Source organism: Encephalitozoon romaleae, chromosome V (assembly GCF_000280035.1).
Source record: "Encephalitozoon romaleae SJ-2008 chromosome V, complete sequence".
In the NCBI taxonomy this organism is placed as follows: Eukaryota; Fungi; Microsporidia; family Unikaryonidae; genus Encephalitozoon; species Encephalitozoon romaleae.
Window position 1 is genome coordinate 112,609 of NC_024900.1, and position 24,659 is coordinate 137,267.

The following is a 24,659-nucleotide window of genomic DNA, read 5'->3' on the forward strand; positions in this document are numbered from 1 at the left end:
TTCACCCTGAATGGCAAACAAGAAAGGCAGTAAGAGAGCAAACACCCCGAGAGATCCATTCGAGAAGGAAAGGCTTATAAGAGAGATCCAGCTGGTTGGCGTGTATGGGCTGAAGAACAAGCACGAGCTTTGGGTCATGGAGAAGATGTTTTCAAAGGATAAAGAGCGTGCGCGTATGCTTCTTACGTCGACAAATCCTGAGGACATCCCCATAGACGGGAGGTCTCTCCTTAAGAGGCTCATGAAGTATGGAATACTTAATGGAATTGATCTTTGTGACAAGCAGAAGGTGATTGAAGGTCTCAACAAGGTTCTTGACCTTACGATCAACCATTATCTGGAAAGGCGTCTTCAATTCCGAGTGTTTGCAGCTGGGCTGGCAAAGTCTGTACATCATGCAAGGGTTCTTATAAAAGGAAGGTGCATCTCTATCAAAGACCAGGTTGTTGATGTCCCTGGGTTCATGGTGAGAGCAGACAAGGAGCCACTTATTGAATACAATCCATACTCACGCTATGGGGACAAGGGTAAGAAGAAGAAGGCAGGGGCTAAGGTAGATGAGGAATGATTATTTAATAAAATTTTTATCCTTTTGGTTTTCATTCTCTTTTCTGATTTCATCGATGGTCTTTCCATACCATTTATCCATTGTGCAGAATATTCTTTGCTGGACAGACGTTATGACGCCCCTCATGACCTTCTCTATCTCTGCTGAAATCCATCCCATCATGTAGTTATTTATTTCGACGGTCAGGTGCTTGTAGGATACCATCATCGGGATCCCTTTGTTTTTGTATCCCTCCATCCAGTGTTCATCTAGCCTCCCCCTCCCACTCTCCTCATGGTAGTAAACAGAGGGATCGAACATCGGGTTTATGGGTGATGAGTGGAGGTCCAGGTTGATCTTTTCTATATTTCTTATATGTTCTGGATCATGTTCAAATGGATTTTCGAGTATCTCTGCACCATCTCTGTTGATTGTGTTGAACGCCATATTAAATGTTTCGTTTGAGAAGTATCTGTTCTTGTAAAATGTATGGCATTTTGTATAAGCATTATATGAGATTTCCTCGACTATGCATGCATCTTCCGGAATAAGGCTGTGAAGTACTTGTGGGAATCTGGACTTCAAGTACATTATTTTGTGTGTCTTGTTGGCCTTCCCAAGTGTTTCATGAACAACGGTTTCTGCCTTTATCATCTCTACCTTTAAATCACCCGCATTTTCTGATTCTGTCATTGAAGAAACAGTATGAAAATGCCCCACAGCATATTCATCGGTGGTCATCGGAAGAACCGTTACATATATCTTTTCCACCTTGCCCATTGCGTTCGGGTGCCTCCCTTTACTTATTATACTGGTATCCACCAGTATGATGCATTTTCCAATTAACAAACAAAGAAGATAAAATCAAGATACAGTGTATAGAAAGGAGTTTAATTTAGGCAAACATGGCCTTGAATTTCGGTTCGAACATGGAATGGAAGCGCACAATCTTGGATCTGTCATCGCTGCAAAGGTCATATGTTTCGTATAGCCTTATGAGCGATAGAACAACATTATTAACAGCATTCAATGATTTGAAAAGCTCTCCTGTTCCAATACAATTCTCCTCTGCAATTCTATTCCAGTTTCCATGCTTGAAAAAGTCCAGGAGATATGAGTTCTTGATCTTGTCTAGGTTCTCCACACTTAGAAAGGAATCGATGATGTGAAGAGGTTCAGATGACATTTTCTGTAAGGATCTCAGGATCGGAGGGTATAGCCTTGACACGGAACTCCTGGAGATGCCATTAATCTTTCGACAGAATTCATAAACATCCGTGCTCAAAGGAGGAAGCGTACAGCCCATGTCGAATAAAAGAGGCTTTGTTTCAAAGAAGTGTGCTAACGTGATCATGAAAGCGTTAGGTTCCAAGGGTAAAGCTTTGCTCTCCAGGAGAAGGGCAAACGATAGGATTCCTGGATCAGAGTCTCTGTTTCCTATCACGAGATCACAAAGATAGGACTTTGGCAGAAAGTATGGTTTGAGAAGATTGAGCTGATAGTTTACAAGCTCAGCCCTCCTTTCCTCATATCCGTACACATCACTTAGGTCATAGGGTGGAGACCTGTCCCCAGATATGGATAGCTCCTCGATCGTCTTGGTAAGTCCCTCCTGATCACTATAGAGAGTGCTCTTAATCAAGGGATTCCTAACAAGTGAGTCTTTCAAATTAAACCCAACAAAGCTTGTATTCGTGTAGGTGTAGGCACCCTTTATGTTTGGAAGTAAAGACACCATGAGATTCTGCACCCTCTGCTTGGGTATTCCCATAAACACAACATTCCCAAGGGTATCGAAGCCTCTTCTCCCGGCTCTTCCTGCCATTTGCTTGTAATTCATGGGGTCTAGCTGTAAAGAATCTCCAGCAAACACAACAGTCCTGCAGGGCATGTTAATTCCAAGAGCCAGGGTTTCCGTTGCAAAAAGAACTTGTAAATGCTTCTGCCTGAACAGAATCTCAACAAGAGATCTATACTTTCTATTCATGTGTGCATGATGTACTCCTATCCCACGATAAATCATATCAATAAATTCAAAGCTGGTATTCTTTATGAACTTCGTTTCCTCAGAGAGTTCGTAATCAGTCAGTTTGGTCAGGGGATCCAGAAAGGTATACTTGATGTTTTTCTTATCACTCCTCATCTGAAAGCTTTTCTCTGCCGCAATGGATTCTTCAATCCAGCTCTCTTTTGTCTTCTCGGCATCCCTTGTCCTCTTCGCCTCTTTCTTCATCTTCTCAATGAACTTGTCCTTCTTTTTCTCCATGTCCATAGACTCCAGCTTCTGATACACTTTCAGTGCAAGCTTACTAGCAAAATCCCTGTCTGTATTGAAGACTATGCATGGGAACATGTCTCTCTCCTTAAGTTCCATGAGAAGGTCAAGGATGTTTTCAAGGAGATAATCGTTGCTGTAGTCCACAACCGTCTCAAAGGCCTTTCTTGTTTCTTTCGTTTGCAGCTTGTAAACATACTTCACTTGCTTCTCGCTCAGTAAATCTCCTTCAATCATCTTCTGGAATGTTTCTAGAAGGTGGTTTCCATACTCCCTCACCTCTTTCTTTGTTACTATGTTACTCTTGAAGAAGTTCTCGGGCGTTATCCTACTGATCAAATGCTCCTGATCCTTTCCAAGAACTGCACATATCGAGTCGTATAGATGAAGGAGCTCTTCAGGAAGGAAGCTCATATCATTTCCAAACCCAAACCTTTTTATGTGGGAATAGGAGTATGCAAACAGATTGTTTATAGGCACCATCTTTGGATCAAATTCATGGGAATAGACATAGGGTTTCAGCTCACAGTATCTTTCGTCATAGGAAACAAGTTCACACACCCTACCTTTCTCTTCTTCAATCTTCTTCATCCATCCATAGAACCCTTCAATATTCCCAAGCGTTGCACTAAGAACCAGCATAGGGCATGGCGATAGGTGGATTATCCTCTCTATCGGAATACCCATCTCTTCACTGCTGATCTTATGAACCTCATCGATAATTATGTACTTGACCCTCTCAAGAAACCCCTTGGGAGGTGTATTCAACACAGATTCCAAAAGAGATGGAATCACTATCAGAACCTGGCAATTCCAGGGCGCTATCGAAAATTCTTTCATAAGACTTCCTTGAAGAAAAGTTTTGGAGTTCACCTTTGCAGTAAATCTAGCATAGATGTCTGCAGATACCTGGTTGACAAGAGCTTTGGTGGGGAGACAAAAAATCACCATGTTAGTGTCGCTTTCTTTCAGAATCTTTTCAATTGCATAGAAACATATAAATGTCTTTCCAGCACTTGTTGGTGCAGATATCACGGCACTCTTATTTTGGTCAACGAGATCAAGAAGTCGCACTTGCCACTCATCAGGCTTGAATAGGACACGAGGGTCTTTCTTCGAATTCACACTTCTTTGGAGCTTGTCCCCAGTATGCTTCAACTGGAAACAAATATCAAATTCACTGGGTGCACTTGTGTCGTCAGTAAAGAACTCGAGATTCAAATACTCAAGACTGTGCTTTTCAATCAGCTCTTTGACAGTTGCTTCAAACCCACACCCAATCAGATTCTGGAATACAAACTCAAGCTCTGCATCTGGCGCCTGATCATCAAACCCAAGCCTTCCAAACTCACGTATATATTCAATACAGCTTAGATAGCATGGGACAATGATGCTTTCGTCGCAATCTTCAGACCTTTTCTTAAGATTCCACATGTCTGCATAGAACTCAATCCTGAGTAGAAGAACCCTCCTATAAATCCCGGATCTATCATTCTTGACACTCTCTAGAAGATTCTTCTTTCCTTGATAATCAAGCACCTTGTACTTTCCAAAGAAGTTTCTAAGCCACGATTCCTCCTTTGCCATTTTCTCTTCTTTCATTCTCCTCTCATTCTCCTCTATAATCTGCTTTTGCTTCTTTGACATCTTTGATGCCTTCCCTCCCTTAGTCCTAACAATCGGTGTATATAACAGCTTTCCATCAAATAACGACTGTGCAGACTTCCTTATGTTTTTCATGTGTGCAGCCGCAGATCCCGGGCTTACCTCCTTCCCACTTATTAGCAGATCCAACTCCATTCCAACATTCTTGCTTTCAATATCTCTGTGTCCATCCTTAATGATCTCGCCATATTCCGTATACTCCTCTTCACTCTCCCCCTCTCCATCTTGAAGGAGAAGCCTTCCATCAAAGTCCATCACTCTTTCAGATGCTTCGTCTCTGAACATCCTGATAAGCTTCTTACACAACGATGCAGGCACAGAAAACTTGCAAGGCCCAAAAGCTTCGGTTCTAGACTTGAAAAGCTCATCAATAACTTTTATACTCATCTCGGAGTTGATCTTCTTGATTTCGTCATCTATGTCCTCCCAAGTTCCGGAATCAGTGTCTTCGTCAGGGAAAGCCACAGCCTTCCTTTCCACCCTATGCTCAAGAGGACAGTATACAAACGCATAGACATTAGGAACCCTAAATTCCATCTGGTCCAGAACTCCACAATAAAGACTGATTCCAAGACATTCATATAAAAACCGGAGCTCATCTTCTTCACTTCCCCCAAGAACAAGTGCAACCCTTTCATTCTCAATGTAATCATAGACTCGGGAAATATCCATGCAATCAAACTTTCTCATGAGATATTCCCTGATCACCTTTCTGTGCCCACTCTCTGCTCGGAAGAACATTACAACATCATGAAATCCGACCTTTTGGAGATTCGACAGCATAAACTTAGTCCCATGCATATATGTGTGCAGCGGAAGGTTTTCATATCCTACCCCATACCTTTTACTGATATTGGTTATAAGAGCCCCTCCATCAATCACAAGATGCCCTATACCTGTAAATTGTGCCGAGATGTTTGTATACACCGGATGCTTTGTCTTGAAGTATTCTTCGTGATTCATTTTAGGGCAAAAATTTCTTCTCTCTTTTGCTACCTCCAAAAAGATAAGAAAGTCATCTAAACCATGTTTAATTATCTTCTCGATCTTTTTCGGCCCGTGTATTTAGTATCCTTAGGCACCTCGACTCCTCTAAGCCTTAGCTTTTCCTTTCTTCTTAGGATTGCATCTATTCTTCCCATCCCTTTTTTCTTCTTCCCTCTTTTCTTCCCCGGTCCTTTAACAGACGTAAGCACCAAGAAGCTCTTGACATTCCGAGTCCCTTCGTTGTCCACCTGAATTCCTCCACTAAACCCTGCTCTAATTGCTTCAGCCTTCATCATCTCAATTTGGCCTTGGCTTTTCAAATAGAACTGGAGTACGCACCGAGCATCGGGCTTGCATATAGAATAGAGGGCCGTGAAGAATGTCCTGAGTCTACGCACAGGATGGTCATCAGATGAATATGAATGAAACAGCCACTGAATCGCACTGACACTCACCACACCATCAAAGGTTCCTGGCTGAAACTCCAGCCCCCTCCCCATATCCATTCTTATGTATCCAACTCCTTCTTTTTTCGCCGCTCCTAGCTTCAGCATATCCATACTTATGTCAATCCCAATCCATGGGTGGCCATTCTCAGCAAGAACAGACCCACTAAGGCCAGACCCACATCCAACGTCCAGAAGCAGCCCCCCGTCTTTCGGCTCAAGCAATTCAAGACATCTTTCAGTAAGCTCTCTTTGAATGTAGACTATCCTGCTGTTCTGTGTGTACTTCAGTGACGTCTCTTCATCGTAATACACTTCGGCAGGGCCAGAGAGCTCGGGAATCCCCATGAGGGCTAAATTCATCTTTCAGATAACAACCAGGAGAAGTGTCTGTACGTAGCCGAGGAGACAGTACCCAAAATAAATACATGCAAAATGCATCCCTTATAATGACCATAGTGTATGAGGCTGTTGGAATGAAAAGATGTGCTCGAACAGGTGCTGATTTTGATAGAGATCTGAGAAGATTCTCCATGCTCGAGAAGGCCGTGATATCAATGGCCTATCTACTTCCAATCATCATCCCTTCAGTTGCAAAATCCATAGATGCATCCTATAATTTATTCCTTCCCCTTTCCATGGGCCTTTCTGCTTCTTCATTCATGCCTATATCTGCTAGAATAGCCCGAAGGTTCTTCGACCAAGATACAGTCAGGATAGTCACCCTGCACAGCTCCATGGTGACAATATACGTGGCCATAGTATTTATTTACTCTCTTCGTATGTCTGCCATTTGCTATAGCAATGGATTCCTCGAGTCAGATATCTCAGATGGAGAGATGATGTATAGAATGCTCATTCTTGCTTCATATCTGTTCTATGACTCAGGGAGACTTATCAACCGATCTGTAGGATTGTACAGGACGTTTGTAGTGATGTCCCACCTTATTGGTATCTTTTTGATAAGCCTGCTAGCTATAGCATATGAGACGGGCTTTGCATCCCATTCTCTTCTTATGCAGGTATTCTTTTGCCACAGTATATCCTCAATGGTAGTGTCGCTGGCTTTCGACAACTTTCCAAGCATCATAACCTTGAAAAAAGACTTAGATATTCTCCCGGTTGTCGTGTCTGTTGGAAATCTCCTTACTGTCATTCTTGGAGTTGAGATCATATTTCCTAGATACAATCTTAATAAATAAATACTTTACGTCAATAACAGAGTAACCATCACCAATCGACCTTGAAATCTACTCTTCTTGTCTTTACTTGTTTAAATGTCCTTTTTTCTTCTAACTCAGATGGCAAATAATGGATATCTGGCTGTTCCTTTCCACAAAGGTTGTATTCCTTGAGATCCATTTCAATGTCATTTACCCTTTCTTGTCCGGGGCCCCCAATGCAGCTGCTCTTGCATAGAAATATCTCTGCCATCTTGTATCTAGCTCCTTTAATCTTACTTCTCCTGAAATAGTTTATGGAATTCTCCAACCCTGTTATCTGCGATATGATGCTCCCATCATCTACTACATATTCTTTTATTCCATTCCTGTCTTTCACTACCTCTATAGAACAGTATCTTCTAAGTATGGACTCCGAATATCCTCCAGAACTTGTTCCAATGTTCCACTGTGATATCTCCGTCTTTTCCATGTCGCAGAGATTCATGGTCCTTGACTTGATGAATGCTTCAAATCCAAGCTCGTCAAGCACCTGCCGAAACTCTCTCGTGGCCAGGACGAAGTCGAAGTTAACACCATCCCTCCCATTCTCTAACTTCTTGTCATAGCATGGCATCACACTTATTGTTCTGCTTCCTTTTACAAGAGAGAATGCCATCTGCTGAGGAGACTTGACTCTTGATAAGTACCCAATGAGATGTGGAGCTGTTCTCTCGACATATGTGACAACCCCTGGGCATGCACTGATCACCAGGTGGTTTGTAGTCAGATACTCCCTGTATACTTCTTCATAGATCCGGCTTCTCATGCAGGAAGTATCAACTATCTTGTATATATTGAACTTAGTTTTGAGAAAGGAAGACAGAGCAGACTCGAACTTCCTGTAGCTCATATCTCCTATCCGATAGATATTAAAGATGTTTATCTTCGATTGGGGAGAGAGAATAAATGAGGTCCGTACAGACAGATCCAGGATGAAGGAGGTATCTACCGGGAGAGTATGGGCCTCATCTGCAGATACACACCCACTGCAAGCAAGACAATCATTTAAGGACAAGCTGAATGGAGTATCTGTTTTGATGCACTTATGGTTGTCTCCGGAAAGACCCGTGAAGAAGGACATTGCGAATTTACAAGGGATTTTTGGTTCTGAATAATTGTTGGGATGGATCCCTTTAATGGAGATCAGGCTGAGTTCATTCAAAAGAGAGCACTCTCTCAAGGAGTTGTTATCAAAGGACATGTCTGAATACTGGGCTACAGACGACGTGCTTCCGCACTCCATCCAAATATCATTTGATAAAGTCAAATATGTCCAGTCAGTACAGCTGTTCTTAAGCTTCACACAAGACGATAGCTATACACCCGAAAAGATCGCGATCAGATCTGGATTGGCCAGGGAATGCATCAAGGAAATAAGCTCAGTAGAGCTTGTAGAACCTGAGGGACTGCTGACATTGAATGTTGGAAGAAAGTGTCTTTATATCCAGATTGTGATCAACTCGAACCATCAGGAGGGAAAGGATAGTCATATCAGACATCTGAAGGTTCTGGAATCACCAACAAAGGAGATTTATTACAAAATATGAGGTCCATGAGATCTCTAACAAGACGGATTAAATACGTTGTTTATCAACTGGGATGGCATGATGAAAAGTGATGTCTTTAGATATCCCATGTATTTTTACATACTAAATGTCGAGCAGGTCGATGAATCAACGGTTATGCTTTATGGGAAACATCTAACAGAGCTTCCCAAGACTCCTCCAACGGATGTATGTGGATGCAACTCGACATCCGCAAAGATATGTGTAGAAAATATCTATTCCCCAGTCTTTTTAAAAGCAACCAACGGCAGAGATGAGGAATTGAAAGGGGACATTAAAGCATTCATGGACTCCAAAGGCGTCAGATATGTGGTGGAACCTTCATCGAAGGAGAATGTATTTTATCCCAGTCTAGACAGAAAGATAGAACTGATCAAGGTTCTTCCAGAAAGAAAGGTCTCTTTTGATGATTTCTTTTCTGATCATTCAGAAGCCATCATAACAGAGTTTTCGAATCCTATAGAAAACATTATCATATCAAGAAGACTCCGGGGGCCTTGTATCATCAGGGTTGATGAACATTCCATGTCTTCCAAGAAGGAAATTGTTGTGAAATCTCCGGGTATGATCACCTTTGTATGCAATTCAAATTTCCCTAGGCTGACTTTTGGATCGTTAGCTGTGAGGTTTAGTAGGATAGGGATTCTCAAGTATTGCCTTTATGTGCAAGGAGTCCTTCATTGTGGAGAGGTGAGACCTGAAGATGGAAATGAGAGTGTGGAGGCTGAAGGGGCAAATTATGTATTGCATCACACCCCGGAAGTGCTGTTAAGGTATCTCAACAGCCTCATGGCCAATGAAGGCATAGATTGCATAGTATATCACAACCTTCCTAGCCCGATCCTCAGGAGGTTAGAGATATCGAGAATGGTAAGGTGTGATTTGTTTGCTTTTGCAAGTGGGAACATAAAAGGATGTGATTTTTCAATTGAAGAATTATCTGAAGTGCTGAATCTAGAGGCGGTAGGAGAACTAAGGAGAAATCAAGAAAAGCCAGAGAGTTCACTTAAAAGATTGATCATCGAGTCTAAAGCAATACTCCAGATATTCCAGGCTACAGAGGCATTGGATCTATCAAAAGAGATGTCTGAGATTTCAGGATACATCCTGAACAGGGCCCTACAGAACTTGCGTGCTGAGAGGATTGAGTATACTCTTCTTCATGAATTATATGAAAGAGGATATTTATTTCCTTGTGTCGCAAGTCGAAGAGAAGTGAAGTATACTGGAGGATTGGTTCTATCACCGCAGGTAGGGTTCTATGAAGACCTTGTTCTTCTTCTAGACTTCAACTCATTATACCCGTCGATTATTCAGGAATTCAATGTATGCTTCTCAACCATTGGGATGTTTAATGGAAGGATTTCGGGAGATATGGATGGGGAAAAGTTGGAAATGCTTACCGAGAAAAGTAGGAGCTCTGGAAGAGGATTTCTCCCAAAGATCCTGGAGGGATTCGTTGGAAGAAGGAAGGCAGTCAAGGATCTGATGAAACGGTGTAAGGGAAAGGAAGAAATAAAGGTGTTGGAAATAAGGCAAAGGGCATTAAAGTTGACTGCTAACAGCATATACGGTTGTCTTGGGTTTGCAGGGTCAAGGTTTTGTAACTATACAATGGCGGCATACATAACCAACAAGGGAAGAGACCTTCTTCTTGAGGCAAAAAGAATAGCAGAAGAAGGATGTGGGATGAAGATTATTTACGGAGACACTGACTCTGTGATGGTTCACACCGGGCTTGGTGGAGAGATGTCTAACTACAAAAAGGCCCTGGAGATGTCAGTGAGGTTAAAAGATGCAATCAACTCTCGGTATAAGAAAATAGAGATTGAAGTTGATAAGGTATTCAAGAAGCTTTTGTTGTATAAGAAGAAGAAGTATGCAGGGCTTTACATTACAGAGGAAGGAAAGAGTAGTATTGAGTACAAAGGATTAGACCTTGTTAGAAAAGACTTTTGTGAGGCCAGTAGAAGAGTGTGCAGATCTGTTTTGGAACTATTGCTTACGGATTTCGAAGATCCTAGGACCTACGCAAGGTTTTATGAAGATGAGCCAAAAAGAGTCCTGAATGACGGAAATAGCAAGATAAGAAGGGCTGTGTACGATGAATTGAAAAAGCTGAGTAGTAACCTTGAAGGACTCCCTACCAAAGACTTTGTGATTTATAACACTCTGTCCAAGGCACCGGAGAATTACGATCCTTCTGTGGCACTTCCACATGTTTCTCTTGCTCTAAGATTGAAGGAGGCAGGAATGAAGTTTGACCAGGGAGACGTTGCTTGTTATGTGATAGGGAAGGGAGGTCCAAACGAGGCTCCACATAAGAGAGCATATCATTTGAATGAGGATTTTGCCATTGACTATGAGTACTATATATCAAATCAGATTCTTCCTCCTCTCCTCCGAATTGTAGGGATAGTCAAAGGGTTTCATGGGGAAAAAATAGGTAGAATATTCGGGGTGGAAAAGGTTGTAAAGACTGAAGTCCAGAAGAGTATATCGTTCCTATCTCCTTGCTGTGGAATTGTTCAGGAGGCGGCCCCGAAATGTAAAGGATGTTCTAGAAGTATTCCCAGAACATTCTACATATATAAGGTCAGTAGGATGATCAGAAGAGAAGTTGAATGCCTTTATAGCGCAGATTCCAAGTGTCTTGAGTGTGGGATATCTTCTTATACACACATGAAGAGATGCTTCAACTGTAATTCTGAGTTATCCTTTGTTCCTCACAACCAGGATTTTGACTATTTTCTAAGTAATCTCCAAGCGATGTTTGCGGGATGGGATGAAATAGAGGATATCATAAGAAGACATTTAGTGGTTTCCGAATACAGGAGAATAGAGCTGTCTAAGTATTTTGAAAAAGAGATAAATAGAAACCATTGATGTATGGAGCAGATATCTAATGAGGAGAGAATGTTTTAAAGTGAAGGCCAATTGGATATGAAGACTCTTAAAATAAGGTGACAGACGGTATTGATGCATGAGATATGTAGAAGGGTCAAGAAGAAGGTTTTGGACGTGTACAATAGGATATTTGTTATTCGGGTTAGAGTAGCGGTTCTTGGGCCTGAAAAGAGTGGGAAGTCTACGATTGTGAACCGAATGTTCAAGGACAGGCTGAGGTATTTAGGAAGCCAGAAGGATATGTGCTTATATAAGTACGATGAGGACTATATAAACTATGTAGTGTATGATGTATGCGGAAAGAGAAGTTCTAGGGTTAGATGGGACTATTTCTACAAAAGATGTGATGTAATATTATATTGCGTTGATGCTTCTTCCACTGAAGAGAAATGGGTGGAAGCAAGGGAAGAGTTGAAGTCAATGCTATATAGGAACCCGTGGATCAAAAGAAGCATTCTGGTTCTTGGAACAAAGAATGAAAAGAAGAGTGCACTGGGATGCATGGAGATTATTCGGAAACTTGAGCTCTTTGACATAAATGGATTGAAAGTTTCTTGCTTCTCTGTATCTGCAAAAAAAAACACCAACATAGAGTGTATAATGTCATGGATAAGGGATCAGTGCTATTTTCTGAGATGGTCTTGGGGATCAAGGACTATTCGGAGATGGTGGAGATTGGGCTCTTTGAAGTATTAGGCCTTGGCTTCTGTGTCCAGAGAATTCTGTGATTGTGAGATAAATTCCTCTAGATTTGACCCTAGATGGCGGTACATCAGAGCACGGAAGATTCGGAAGAAGAGATTTCTGGATTGTCGAGTGAGGAGTGTGAAGTTTATGAGCCGCAAGCAGATGATGAAGAGCTTGAAGTTTCTGAGGATGCATACAATGTTATGGAATACATCTCGCTTGACTGGCCAGCACAGAGTATTGACATTTTCAGAGGATTTACCGTTGTGCTCGGAACAAACCCTCCCGAGGGAATTACACCTGGGATGATAAGCATTGATTTGCTTCCAACGAATGGGATGAAGATGCCAGGGAAGATGAAGATTTCTAAAAGGAATGTAAAGGAATCCTACAACAAGGTTAGAGTGAATGGAGAGACAATTTATTGCCTGTCTGATAACAAGTTTGTCGTACACAACTCTAAGTTTGATGAGGTTTATGTGAGAGAGATTAACCAGGGGCTTGGGTATGGACTTTGTTTTGGTAGCACTGGATGTGTTTTTGGAACAAGAAGTGGAGAAGTATCTATGAATGATTGGAATTTCAATGAGATTAGCATGATAAGTGTTCATGAGGACTCTATTGAAGGGCTTTGCTACCAGGACAACATGATTTTTTCTGGATCATGTGACCACAGTATCGGGATTACCGATATTAGGGCCAAGAAAAGTGTTTTCCAGAAGAAGTTTGAATATGATATAAATGCCGTGGACTTCAATGGAGACAATATGCTTGCTTTTGGAGACGATAATGGAGTAATCCGATTGATGGATATCAGGAACTACTCGGTGGAAGAAATTAGCAGGCACAAGACACCCATCAGCTGTTTGAAGTGGAGGGATGGCGATATTCTTGCTTCTGGAAGTGACGAGCAGGTATGCATCTGGGATATATCTCTTGATCCAGGCGAGGAGGATGGGTATCTATTATTTGTTCATCAAGGACAGAAGTTCTATAAGGACATTACCTTCTGCAGGGGGGATAACAACTATGTTATTACAACTTCAATAGATGGACTCTGTGTCTTCTACCCTATTTCGTTTGATCCTGAAGAATAAACCTTTAATTTATCAAGCAACCCAAGCTGTAACTATACTACTCTAAAGAAGTGATGATGATGTTCTCCAAAAGTAAAATTTTTCTCTTTGGTAGTGGCCCTAGAATGACCGAAAACCTCAAGTACTTCATGGAAGACAAAGGATTAAGCACGTCTGAGACATGGGATCTTCTCCTGGCAGACATGGACAAGATGGTAGTAAGGACAAATCATTATACGCCTCTTGGATGTGGGAGCATGCCTTTGAACAGAAAAATTGGAGAGTATATCAAGTACGGAATTGTTAACCTAGATAAATCATCGAACCCAAGCTCGCATGAGGTTGTGACATGGGTGAAAGAGATATTGAAGTGTGAGAAGACTGGGCATAGTGGGACGTTGGACCCCCAGGTAAGTGGGGTATTGACGATTTGTATTGATCGGGCAACTCGATTGACAAAGAGCCAGCAGTCTTTAGGGAAGGAGTATGTGTGTGTGATTGAGTTTCTAGAGGAACCGAATGAGGCAGAGTTCCATAAGATAAGTAAAAGACTCATAGGATCGTTGCTTCAAAGGCCACCTCTGATGTGTGCAGTCAAAAGAGAGCTTCGGGTAAGGAACATTTATAACATCGATATCCTTGAATTTAGTAAAGAGAAGAGAGTTGGGCTTTTCAAGGTGTCATGTGAAGCAGGGACATATGTTAGAACTCTTTGCACTCATATGGGGATATTGATGGGATGTGGGGCCAAGATGAAGGAGCTTAGAAGAACAAGAAGCGGGAGAACGTCTGAAAAAGACATTTTTACACTACATGATCTGTTAGATGCAGTGCATATATTTAATTCAGAAAAGGATGAAACTGTGATCCGAAGAGTGATACGTCCTTTAGAAAGTCTTCTTGTGGGGTATCCAAGGATTATGATCAAGGACAGTTGTGTCAACGCCATATGTTATGGGGCAAAGCTAAGTGTCACCGGCGTTCTTAGGTTTGATAGAAATATCGATGTGGGAAAGGAGATTGTGATTATAACGACCAAAGGGGAGGCCGTTGCGCTTGGCATTGCTCTTGTGAGTAGTCCCGAGATGAGTATCATTGACCATGGGCTTGTATGCAGAACCAAAAGGGTTATTATGGAGAAGGATCTATACCCAAGGAGTTGGGGATTCAAAAACGAATATGAAATACTAAGTGAATAGGGACCTTCCTCATCTAAGATTTCTCTTGTTAATCCATTGATATTATTGTCCCGAAGGATTTGGCAGTTAAAAATTTACCCTTAGATGTTTGAATTGGAGTTAACTGCAAGGGAAAAGGACAAGGATGGAGCGCAGATCGATTCTTTGTCATTGATGAAAAGGGTATTGGAGAGTCTGAACGAGATTGTAGAGACTGCAGACATAAAGGTGACGGAGAAGGGGCTATCTATCCAAGTGATGGATGTGACACATGTAGCCTTTGCAGACATTTTTCTATCGTCGGCCATGTTTACGAAATATCGTTGTGATAGAGAACTAGTGATTGGAGTCCAGCTTAAGACATTCACTAAGATAATCAAAGGAATGAGTGTTGAGGGAGGAGGGGTATTCAGGTTGGAATGCGATGATGCAACAACAGACTTGAATGTTAAAAACATCAGGGAGGGGAACGTCCTTAGTTTCAAGCTAAAACTCTTTTCTTCAGACTCTGAGGCTTATAGTGTCCCTGAGTTTGAGTTTGATGCATCTGCAACCATACCTGCTGGTGAGTTTATTTATGTTCCCAAGCTTGTAGGCTCCTTTGGGGATGTAGTTGGGGTCCAAGTAGAGAACAAGACCCTAATATTCTTCCAGACAGGCGAGCATGCAGATTCATTGATGAGTTTTGAGGAGTCACCTGCTCGTAAGGAGCTAAAGATCGAGGCCAAAGAACCCATAACCCAGGAGATTGCCATGAAATATGTCAACTTGATCAGTAAGGTTGTGCCACTCTGCAAAGATGTGAAAATATCTCTGGGATCAGGCAAGCCTGTCTTTTTTGGCCTACACATGGATGATTTTTCCCACATGAAGCTTTATGTAGCCCCTAAATTTGAGAGCGATTATTAAAAAGACAGACCATTCTAGTACATATTCATTCCAAAAGTCAAACATTCTCTAGACTACTGTATGACTTTTATTCGACATCTAAATCCCTATAGTAATTTATATAGATTATTGTACGTAGCTTCTCGTAAAGTTCATGCTGGATTGCATACTCCTCTTCGGCTTTCCGGACCCTTGAGGAAGAGTAATTCCACTTCTCACGGAGAATTTTCCATTGCACATGATTGCAGACTTCAAGAGCATCATTGAGACCTATTTCTGTTTTCTTGTGACATGAACTATGCAGCCAGAAGCATGCGGTATCCACCAAAACATATATGTTGAGGTGGCTCGCTCTTTCTGGATTCTGGTAGTAGTCACGATAGAAAAAGGACACCTTTCCCAGGAATTTGTAATTCTCCTCACCATATACATGGAATATTCCTCTAGCTTTGAATTCACTGTATTCATTGCCCTCAAAAACCCTTAGGTAAGACGTGTTATGCAACACTAGGGCCGTTACAGCACCCAGCTCGTATGTCCTAGCGCTACAGTAGTCGTAGAGGAAGTTGAGGACTAATAAAATGTATTCAGACCTTTCCCCAGTTATTCTCTCCCCAGCTTCCTTATATGCGGACTTACACATAGTATATATCTTATTGAGATACGTACATTTGGAGATCATCTTATTATCTTCATTCGAAGAATTGAGTCTTTTGAACTCATCAACATAGTTTACGTTAAGGTGATCTTCATAATGACAAGAGACATGGACCAGACGCTTCTTTTCTTTTGTATCTTTGCAGGTTGCAAATGCAAAGAGTCCCAATAGTGCTAGTACTTGCATAGGAATTGATTTTAAGGTTTCTTAAATACTTTTGTAGGGATATTTAATACAATTGTAAATTTTCAGACGTTTAATTGTTATTTCTTAGAGGTATTTATATAGGCCTAATGTACCTGAAAGTAATCTTAAGAATGTTTAATTTCAATCAATCGTGATGTTTTAATTAATGTACCAAACGAATTGCCTTTCAATCTCTAAATTCATGTGGTTGAGATTTTTGGATTGTGGAGATATACTTCTGTACATTAGAGTTGATGAATGGAAAGCCTTATGCAGAAAGAGGACAATGGAGAGGAAAGCACTATGATTTCTGACATGGAAAGGAATAGATACCATACGATCTATGGAGTGATTGTGGACTGGCTAGAATGGAAGAGATGCAAAGGAAGGGATTTTATGATGACTTTGGATGTGATTGATGAAAGCATGAAAAAATTGTCTGTCAAGGTATTCAGTCCGAAAAAAATCTTTTCCGAAGGTTTTTGTGTCGGAGAGGTTGTAAGGATAGGAAATATAAAGCTTTACGATGGGTTTAGAGCAGTAACTGATCGTAACAATGATGTCGAGGTGGTTTTCACACCGTATAAGCATCTGAATGGTACTGTCAGTCCAAGAGCTCAACAGCTTATGGAATTCTTCCAGAAGAACAGAAAGAACCTCGTAAAGGAGAGAGAGATATCCGAAATAGAGGAGGGAAAATACTTTGACTTCAATGGAGAGCTGATAGATAAACAGAGAGAGAGGACTAATCTCGTTCTTTTAAGACTTGTGGACTTTAGTAGAAATAAACTTGTTCAGGGCTACGGAGGCTCCTCGAAGTATCCGAAGGAGATGGTTTTGATTGTGAAGGCATGGGGACGCTTTGCCAATGAGGCCGAGAAATGCGAGATTGGAGGATGGTATAGAATCAGAAATTTAAAAGCAGATGAAGTAGGACATAATCTGTATGCAAGCTTGTCTGAGTCAAGCAAAGGAAGTATTATTGAAATGGAAAAAGAGACGACACTCGGAAGATATCTCGGATCAAAAAAAGATGGATACACGCGAGGCTTTGTATGCAAGGAAATGAACATTGAAACGCCAAAAAGAATGGAAAAATATAGTTTGGGCAGTATTAAGAGCATTGATAGACCTGGAGTATACAGAGTCAGGGGCTGGATAAAAAGATACGGGCCACCTGGAGGAATGGAAGTGTTCCTTTGTAGAGTTTGTGGATCAGAGGATGCAAGGATAGATGGGAGATGCAGATGCAATGGCTTAGAGACGAAGGGAATCAAGGTTCTGAGGTTGTTGCTGTGGGATGGAGAGGAGGAGATGGTGGTCATATGCAGAAACAGACTGGCAGAATATGTGCTTGATGAGGAAAGCCGTGAACAGCTGGGTAATAGGATGTTTGATTGTATTATCTTGAGTGTCATAAGTAAACTGGGAATGATTCACCATCTTATTGACTCCGACTTTTTTGAAGTTAAGATGGAAGATTAGTACCCTCGAATTTCTCTTATACGGTTAAAAGTATTTATTTGTTATCGTTGAATAGGTCTAATATTCTAAGGAGGGCTTCCTCAGTAAACCTCTCTTCCATGTCCTCGATCACAAGCTGAAGGCAAACAATGGACTTGGGGTTGAAGTCAAGTAATTGTATGATCTCGAACTCTGTCAGGCCTATATTGATTAGTGTTTGCTTGATTCCTAAAGCTTGATCTTTGGCCATGGAAGAAGTGCAGTACAGCCGTACCTTTTCCAAAAACTCTGCCTGGCCTGGGTGGGTTTCTAAGGATCTGTTGATTGCATCGAGTGTTTCTATCTTTGTCATCAGCCTAAACTTACTATTTATCTTCATCGGGTGTACGAACGGAAATGTTAATTTATTGAAATGGAATCGGAAAGTCTAGAGTTCGTACCCACGAAAAATGAAGGAAACCAGAGGAGAAAAGAGAAAGAAAGACAAGTCTGATAGAGCAACGGTGGACAAGGTTCTTGACAAGAAAACGTTGAGGGTACTGGAGAAGCTGGAGGCTAGAGGAAAGCTAAAGGGCCTTGAAGGGAGTCTTTGCACTGGAAAAGAATCGAATGTCTATCTTGCTGAAGCAAGTACGGCGCTATGCAGCAAGTTTATCAAAAGCAGATACAGCGAGAATGGAGTGCCTGACAGCTCAGAACAGATGATCCCTGTGGTTGTGAAGATTTTCAAGACATCTATCATGTCCTTTAAAGACAGAGAAAGATACATTAGAAGCGAAAAAAGGTTCCAGAGGTTTTGTACATCCAATCCACGCAAACTCATCAAGGTTTGGGCTGAGAAGGAAGTTCGAAATCTCAAGCGCTTGAACAATGCCGAGATTCCCTCTCCAGAGCCAATTTATCTTAAGAATAACATTCTTATAATGTCGCGGATTGGAAATTGTGAAGAGGTTGCGCCTAAGCTACGGGATGCAATGATCGAGGACGTTAATGGTTGCTATTTGCAGTGTGTAGAGATAATAAGAAACATGTATAAGAAGGCAGGGCTTGTACATGCAGATCTATCTGAGTTTAATCTTCTGTATTTTGGAGGAGTAGTTTATGTAATTGATGTAGGACAAAGTGTAGAGATCGATCATGCCAATGCCCAGAGTTTTTTAATAATGGATATAAATAACATCAACAACTTCTTTAGCAAAAAGGGTGTGGATGTGATCAGAGGGAACGATCTATTTGAGGAGATTACCGGAAGTGTTATACCGTCGTATTTGAAAGACATGGATATAGTTAAGGATGTTTTTATTCCATCTAGAGTTTCCGAGATTGGAAACTTGGAGGATCTTGCAGCATTCGGTGTGGAAAGGCAGGGCTCTGAAATGGCATCGATGTCTGAGGAGTTTTCAGATACTAATGAATCTGATATCGAGGGTTTTGGCACAAGATTTGAGGCCATGGAGATAGAAAATACTGAAGATGCAAAGGAAGAGAAGAAGAAAAAGAAGAAGACAGTAAAAGAGATGAATAGAATCAGAAGGGCGTCTAGAATCAGCAAGAAAGAGAAAAAGAAGATATTCAAGAAATACATAGGAATGAAAAAGAGAAGAAGTTGACAGTATAGTTAGACATTAAATCCTTTATTCTACTTCGAACCCATATGATTATTGTAGATCTAGACAAGATATTTATAAGTTCTGAAACAAGATCAAGGGGAGAACATATAGAGGAAGGGAAGAAAATTGTGAAGATGAACTCGAAGTACAAAGGAGACCCTGGGTACAGATACTTCCTCGATGAAACCATTCCGGGCCTTTGTAAAGGATGTACCAATGAAGAGATTTTTCGGCAGATCAGATCGCTACAGAGAATGATAAAGCCCAGAGCTAGGGTGCTTGGAGAGGATCTATGTTTTGGGAGATAAATATAAATCAAGGTTAGCTTTTTTTAATGGAGAACTTTAGACGCTCTTTATGTATAAGATGGTTACACTTGATCAACTTATTCATCACATCATCGACGCTTTCGTTCCACTTCCTTTTTCCAAACTCAACAATTTCTGTTTTCTGGTTGATCTTACATCTTGTAAATCCATTATTGACCATAAAAGAAATTTTCTTAATAATGTCTTCTACAGGGCTTTGCATCACCAGAGAGATTTCTTGGATCGTGATAGATGAGTAGAATCTCTCGACAATTCTGAAGTTGTGCTCATCTATTGCAGAAACAAGATCATTCAAGTAGACAGAGACATCCAAGACAGAGGAAAAGGCTTGCTGAATTTCATTGGCCATGGACTTGTCCAAAACAATTCTAGACAGAAATCTATTTACAATAGACCTGACAACCTCGTCGTTATTCTTGTCCTCACTCAGCTTCTTCAGCATATCGATCCTTTTACATACTACATCCTCCATCTCCGTTTCGCATGTTGTCAAGATACAAAAGAATGAGCTTAGAACGACATAGCCAGTGGAGTTTTTCCCAAGCTTGCTAAGAGCATAGTATACATCAGATGCATTGAAATAATTTCTCTGTCCAAGATGAAGCAACACAATGAGCTCATAGAACTTAGTCTTCTCCTCTACATTGCCGCTCTCTTCAAAGTACTTCCTTCTGATCTTCTTCATGGTTATATCAGCTCTTATCCAATCATGATTCTTAACACAGAGCCTCAGCTGCTCCAATTGGTAGTTGACCACAACACTTTCCTTGACCATTGTAAATGTCTCCACAGGGACATTTATGATCACATCCAACGCACTCTTAATGTCCCCAGATGACTCATATCTTTCTTTAAGCTCTTTTGTTATGTATATCCTTTCCTCCTCAAGAAAAATCCTTCCCTCAATCACATCTCGAAGAATTAGGCAGAAAAACCCAACAAAACCTTGCTCCTTCTTCTTCCTCTCAAACAACTGGCTGATCATCCACTTGATAGCCATTCTGTTTTGGCCTCTTTTTATTGTAAGAACCCGCGCAAGCCCTGCAAGCTCCTCGTCAGATCTACAAAGGCCCATCAGATCCTCAAATATCTTCAAAAGTGCTTCATAGTCATTCCTGACCCTGGCCCTCCTTTCCTTTTCCAGAAGCTCCTCCATTCCCAAGGGCTGCTTTGTCTCACAGAAATCCATTCAAAAAACAATAGCTCCGTAGAAACATTTAATTCTTAGAATTTTTTCTTGTCTTCCTGAAAACATTCTCTGGACTACAGTATGTTTTCATTATTATTGTAAGAAGTATTCCAAAGCTGTTGAATGCTACAAACTGTATGGTAAAGTCTGGAATCACCACCCAGTCTACAACTCTATCTTCCCAAACAACATTGTTTCCAACCAATCCCACAGCCTTTATTTCAACTCCTTCATCTATGTAAGGCGAGCACTCCCAGACTCTACACAGGCTCTTCTCACAGGGAATGTCTAACGTCCTCTTGCCTTCCAGACGAAAAATGACAATAGTCGATGACCTCTCCTCGACAATTCTATATACAGGCAAAGATATTAGGTATGGTGTCACATTCAGAGGATACTTAACTGCAAGGAAATGTGGAGACGGGTGCGTGGTTGTATACCTTATAATGCTTTTTGACCAATCCGTATAAATAACCTCACTTGAGAAGCATAGAATCTTCGAAGCCAGAACGAGCCCTACAAATAAACTGTGCATCTGGGGATCCCCTTAGCATTTCACAACTTTCATGTTTACCAAAAAGAATGTAGGTTTTACACCCTAGATGAATCCATTTTCTGAGAACATGCAGTTCGATTCCAGGCTCTATGAGGTAGTTTCTAGAATCGGAAAGAAAAATGACAAGACAAAGATTAAGGGACTTCATGAGCTGAGAGATATACTAGACACCATTGACGTGGAAGGAAACATAGATACACTGCTGGAAACAATAGAGGACACCATAAAGTCTCAGGACCTACAAATCAGAAATCTGTCAATCGACGTGCTTTACAAGCTTCTTTCTTCTGTGAACGAAAGGTCGAAGTTCAAAAGGGTGCTTTCGATTTGGCTTTATGGATTCATAGAGAATCCTGAACATGCCACTTCAAAGCAGATATTCAATGAGTTTGTCAATATAGAGGAAATAGAGGATGAGTTTGTACAGATGGTAAATTTCAAGGAAAACCCTGTGTTAGGGCTAATATGCTTGAGACTATTAGTGAAGAGGGGAAGGAAAGACTACTCAAGGATGATTGCAGAAAATGTCAAGTATCTGAGTCTGAATTCAAGCAGGGAGTTAAGGGAGGTTTATAATTTATGCAAGGAATTAGGAAGAGTCAATGAACTGTATGAAAAGATTGTCATGATAAAGGGACCCAGCCTCATGAACTACAAATGGAGGCTCCTACTAGATATATTTAATGCATTGCCGAAGTGCATTGAGAATGATGGGAAGTATCTTGATAATGAGGTGCTTTGCAAGGCAGTAGAGAGGCTAGATTCTTGCGATGATATACTTGTGAGAAATGTTGACTCTCTCAGAATAGTCTTTCCTAAGGTTAAGGACAAGAGGGGGTATATGAGAAGATACCTAGAGCGTGGGTCTATAGAAAGATTATGTATCCTCGAATTCTTTGACGACTTCCAGTTTCTGAACGAGAATGTGAGTTTTGAAACGGTTAACAAGCTGGTTGAGAATGTGATAAAAATCCATTTCCAAAGAAATCAGGATGTAGAGGAGATCGTTACTAGAATGAGTATGGAAAGCTTACCAAGAAATCTGTCCTCCAAGTCTGAAGAAAACCATGAGCACACTAGTCCAAATGGGAAGAAAAGCATTCTCAAGACACTCCTATCCTCCCTCGATGGGCTTTGCGGAAAGAGGAAGATAATCAGGGGAGACATTCTTGAGATAGAGCTTGATCCACATGAGTTTACCAAAGAGGAAATAGAGGATGTCTTTCAACACTCTGTGAATGTGTTTCCGAAAGATTATATATTGAATTCGTCCTTTAGTTGTGATCTTCTTCCTTTAGTACTGAAGTATCCTGAAGAAGTGGGAGAAGAAAGAATAAGGAAGACGATATGTAAAGATAATCTTCACCTCTTCATCCCTGTATGTAAAGACTTAGATTTTTTAAGGTCGCTGATGTCTTCATATGATAACAAGTCTATGATAGAGATCTATCTGTCTTCGGATATCCCCCCGGCCCTGGATCTTGATTTCTATTACAGGCTTGGAGACGGAATACCTAGGCCTAGAACTATCGACTACAATAGGATTCTGGAGAGGTATTTGGATTCTAACTTTATAAGAAACATCATCACGAATGGCGTGGCCAACAGAGTTGAATTGTATAATGCAGTTGTCTCCTATCTATCTTTGGCAGAGATTCCAATTAGCACTAGTTATACAAGTCCATTTTATGATTTAGATGAATGCTTTTATGGAAATGTCAAGATCAGAGAGCAAAGCCGTGTTATACTGAATCTCAAGAATGTGTATACAAACATCTACGAAGGAGCAGACGAAGCGTTTCTGCTTCTTCTCTTGGATGCCATGTGCGACGACGAAGATGAATCTTTAGATCAGGAGTTGAAAGACAAGGGGTTACCTGGCGGCAAGAAGGGACTGGGTGAATTTATTCTTCAGGACGGGTCTGCTGTTGAGAGATGGAGAAGCACAGACTTGGGGATAAATCAGCATTTTATAGAAAAGGTGTTTTTCGACTTAAATCTTCCATCTAGAAGATGTGGCGGTAAGAAAATTGAAGAGCTTCTTGAGTATGGAGGCCCACGTGCAATTGACTATATTCTTAGAAAGTATAGCGTTCCGGCACAGTTCATTCCATCCGTTGATTTTTCTTATCTCAGCAATGAAGCCTTGACTTATGCTGTAAGCGTTCTAGAAAATGCATCGAAGAAGGGACTCCCAATCAGTCTCACCGAAGTACCACCGGAAGACCAAAGGATCCATCCCTCTGGAGAAGAGGGGGTTGTGGATGACCATCTTCTGATGTCTATCTCCAGATCAAACTTCAAGAATCTTAAAACTCTTGGCCTAGAAGACATAGCTCGGATAATAGAAAAGGATCAACTTCTATCAAGGAAAGAGTATCATAAAGAAAGATACACTATCTATTCTCCACTACTAAGGAGAATATACAATCGCATAGCAGACTCCATACTCAACATGTATAGCATATCAAGACTGGACACAAACTCTATTGATGACGAGGTCTATGATCTTCTTCGAGAATGCTTCCTTGGGTCTGTAGGCTTGTTTTGGGATTTCCTTCTGAACTCCCTGTTGATTGTCAGGAACATTAGAATCAATGCCTTTTTCGAGAAGATGATTAAAGAAAAAGAAGAGTGGAGGGCGTTTCTTCTGGATGCAGATCTCAATCAAAGATCTCTGTTTGCTTTTTTGTTTCCCAATCTCTTTTCAGCCATTCCAAGGATGGAGGTGAACTTGGACTCCTTTATATTGGAGGAAGCCTCTAGAACGATAGCAGATGTCACGGTTAAGACCCAGAAGCTTACCAATGGATTCGATATTAGAATTTCCTATACAGCTGAGGGAACTTTGTTTAAAGCCCTGGTGTCTATCCCATCAGACTATCCATACAGAAAACCTGTATTTACTTCTGAAATCGGAAGAAAGAGCCTTCTCAACCTCAAGATCAATGAAATGATCAAGAAATGCTCGAAGTTCATGGAGCTTATTGGGCTATGGAAGGTTAATATTGATGAAAAGATCTCTGGCCATAAGGAGTGTCCTATATGTTATCTTGTTATAGACCTCCACGACTCATCTTTCCCAAATAGTCAATGTAAGGCATGCAAGAATAAATTCCATGCTAGATGTATTGCAAAGTGGGTTGCATCCGGGACAAGAAGTAACTGTCCAATATGTAGAATGCCCATGGAAAATGTATCATGAGTATGGATTCATTCTTGT

The 24,659-nt window shown here is 41.0% G+C and overlaps 19 protein-coding genes across 19 annotated transcripts; 11 read left to right on the plus strand and 8 right to left on the minus strand.

The window, feature by feature from the left end:
* Nucleotides 1–10: 10 nt before the first annotated feature.
* Nucleotides 11–568, plus strand: EROM_050950 (40S ribosomal protein S9; the record flags this gene model as incomplete). Its single annotated transcript, XM_009266248.1, has 1 exon — nt 11–568. One exon carries the CDS (start codon nt 11–13, stop codon nt 566–568), a length of 558 nt encoding a protein of 185 aa, XP_009264523.1.
* Nucleotides 569–1,327, minus strand: EROM_050960 (phosphatidylinositol transfer protein; the record flags this gene model as incomplete). Its single annotated transcript, XM_009266249.1, has 1 exon — nt 569–1,327. The coding sequence occupies one exon, from the start codon at nt 1,325–1,327 to the stop codon at nt 569–571; it is 759 nt and encodes a 252-aa protein (XP_009264524.1).
* A 115-nt stretch (nt 1,328–1,442) lies between these two features.
* Nucleotides 1,443–5,450, minus strand: EROM_050970 (putative Ski2 RNA helicase; the record flags this gene model as incomplete). The annotated part of the gene is made up of 1 exon (XM_009266250.1): nt 1,443–5,450. One exon carries the CDS (start codon nt 5,448–5,450, stop codon nt 1,443–1,445), a length of 4,008 nt encoding a protein of 1,335 aa, XP_009264525.1.
* A 71-nt stretch (nt 5,451–5,521) lies between these two features.
* On the minus strand, nt 5,522–6,268 carry EROM_050980 (putative methyltransferase; the record flags this gene model as incomplete). Its single annotated transcript, XM_009266251.1, has 1 exon — nt 5,522–6,268. One exon carries the CDS (start codon nt 6,266–6,268, stop codon nt 5,522–5,524), a length of 747 nt encoding a protein of 248 aa, XP_009264526.1.
* A 101-nt stretch (nt 6,269–6,369) lies between these two features.
* Nucleotides 6,370–7,122, plus strand: EROM_050990 (hypothetical protein; the record flags this gene model as incomplete). The annotated part of the gene is made up of 1 exon (XM_009266252.1): nt 6,370–7,122. The coding sequence occupies one exon, from the start codon at nt 6,370–6,372 to the stop codon at nt 7,120–7,122; it is 753 nt and encodes a 250-aa protein (XP_009264527.1).
* A 28-nt stretch (nt 7,123–7,150) lies between these two features.
* EROM_051000 (putative iron hydrogenase) lies at nt 7,151–8,224 on the minus strand (the record flags this gene model as incomplete). Its single annotated transcript, XM_009266253.1, has 1 exon — nt 7,151–8,224. The coding sequence occupies one exon, from the start codon at nt 8,222–8,224 to the stop codon at nt 7,151–7,153; it is 1,074 nt and encodes a 357-aa protein (XP_009264528.1).
* A 55-nt stretch (nt 8,225–8,279) lies between these two features.
* Nucleotides 8,280–8,690, plus strand: EROM_051010 (anaphase-promoting complex subunit 10; the record flags this gene model as incomplete). Its single annotated transcript, XM_009266254.1, has 1 exon — nt 8,280–8,690. The coding sequence occupies one exon, from the start codon at nt 8,280–8,282 to the stop codon at nt 8,688–8,690; it is 411 nt and encodes a 136-aa protein (XP_009264529.1).
* Nucleotides 8,691–8,750: 60 nt separating this feature from the next.
* Nucleotides 8,751–11,594, plus strand: EROM_051020 (DNA-directed DNA polymerase alpha; the record flags this gene model as incomplete). The annotated part of the gene is made up of 1 exon (XM_009266255.1): nt 8,751–11,594. The coding sequence occupies one exon, from the start codon at nt 8,751–8,753 to the stop codon at nt 11,592–11,594; it is 2,844 nt and encodes a 947-aa protein (XP_009264530.1).
* A 93-nt stretch (nt 11,595–11,687) lies between these two features.
* Nucleotides 11,688–12,311, plus strand: EROM_051030 (hypothetical protein; the record flags this gene model as incomplete). Its single annotated transcript, XM_009266256.1, has 1 exon — nt 11,688–12,311. The coding sequence occupies one exon, from the start codon at nt 11,688–11,690 to the stop codon at nt 12,309–12,311; it is 624 nt and encodes a 207-aa protein (XP_009264531.1).
* A 65-nt stretch (nt 12,312–12,376) lies between these two features.
* On the plus strand, nt 12,377–13,399 carry EROM_051040 (WD40 domain-containing protein; the record flags this gene model as incomplete). The annotated part of the gene is made up of 1 exon (XM_009266257.1): nt 12,377–13,399. The coding sequence occupies one exon, from the start codon at nt 12,377–12,379 to the stop codon at nt 13,397–13,399; it is 1,023 nt and encodes a 340-aa protein (XP_009264532.1).
* Nucleotides 13,400–13,503: 104 nt separating this feature from the next.
* On the plus strand, nt 13,504–14,577 carry EROM_051050 (putative rRNA pseudouridine synthase; the record flags this gene model as incomplete). The annotated part of the gene is made up of 1 exon (XM_009266258.1): nt 13,504–14,577. One exon carries the CDS (start codon nt 13,504–13,506, stop codon nt 14,575–14,577), a length of 1,074 nt encoding a protein of 357 aa, XP_009264533.1.
* An 84-nt stretch (nt 14,578–14,661) lies between these two features.
* Nucleotides 14,662–15,465, plus strand: EROM_051060 (DNA polymerase delta auxiliary protein; the record flags this gene model as incomplete). Its single annotated transcript, XM_009266259.1, has 1 exon — nt 14,662–15,465. The coding sequence occupies one exon, from the start codon at nt 14,662–14,664 to the stop codon at nt 15,463–15,465; it is 804 nt and encodes a 267-aa protein (XP_009264534.1).
* A 67-nt stretch (nt 15,466–15,532) lies between these two features.
* On the minus strand, nt 15,533–16,288 carry EROM_051070 (hypothetical protein; the record flags this gene model as incomplete). The annotated part of the gene is made up of 1 exon (XM_009266260.1): nt 15,533–16,288. The coding sequence occupies one exon, from the start codon at nt 16,286–16,288 to the stop codon at nt 15,533–15,535; it is 756 nt and encodes a 251-aa protein (XP_009264535.1).
* A 270-nt stretch (nt 16,289–16,558) lies between these two features.
* Nucleotides 16,559–17,773, plus strand: EROM_051080 (hypothetical protein; the record flags this gene model as incomplete). Its single annotated transcript, XM_009266261.1, has 1 exon — nt 16,559–17,773. One exon carries the CDS (start codon nt 16,559–16,561, stop codon nt 17,771–17,773), a length of 1,215 nt encoding a protein of 404 aa, XP_009264536.1.
* A 34-nt stretch (nt 17,774–17,807) lies between these two features.
* Nucleotides 17,808–18,131, minus strand: EROM_051090 (hypothetical protein; the record flags this gene model as incomplete). The annotated part of the gene is made up of 1 exon (XM_009266262.1): nt 17,808–18,131. The coding sequence occupies one exon, from the start codon at nt 18,129–18,131 to the stop codon at nt 17,808–17,810; it is 324 nt and encodes a 107-aa protein (XP_009264537.1).
* A 70-nt stretch (nt 18,132–18,201) lies between these two features.
* Nucleotides 18,202–19,362, plus strand: EROM_051100 (RIO-like kinase; the record flags this gene model as incomplete). The annotated part of the gene is made up of 1 exon (XM_009266263.1): nt 18,202–19,362. The coding sequence occupies one exon, from the start codon at nt 18,202–18,204 to the stop codon at nt 19,360–19,362; it is 1,161 nt and encodes a 386-aa protein (XP_009264538.1).
* Nucleotides 19,363–19,683: 321 nt separating this feature from the next.
* On the minus strand, nt 19,684–20,847 carry EROM_051110 (26S proteasome regulatory complex component; the record flags this gene model as incomplete). Its single annotated transcript, XM_009266264.1, has 1 exon — nt 19,684–20,847. The coding sequence occupies one exon, from the start codon at nt 20,845–20,847 to the stop codon at nt 19,684–19,686; it is 1,164 nt and encodes a 387-aa protein (XP_009264539.1).
* Nucleotides 20,848–20,908: 61 nt separating this feature from the next.
* On the minus strand, nt 20,909–21,415 carry EROM_051120 (hypothetical protein; the record flags this gene model as incomplete). The annotated part of the gene is made up of 1 exon (XM_009266265.1): nt 20,909–21,415. One exon carries the CDS (start codon nt 21,413–21,415, stop codon nt 20,909–20,911), a length of 507 nt encoding a protein of 168 aa, XP_009264540.1.
* A 67-nt stretch (nt 21,416–21,482) lies between these two features.
* Nucleotides 21,483–24,641, plus strand: EROM_051130 (RING Zn-finger domain-containing protein; the record flags this gene model as incomplete). The annotated part of the gene is made up of 1 exon (XM_009266266.1): nt 21,483–24,641. One exon carries the CDS (start codon nt 21,483–21,485, stop codon nt 24,639–24,641), a length of 3,159 nt encoding a protein of 1,052 aa, XP_009264541.1.
* Between the last annotated feature and the right edge of the window lie 18 nt (nt 24,642–24,659).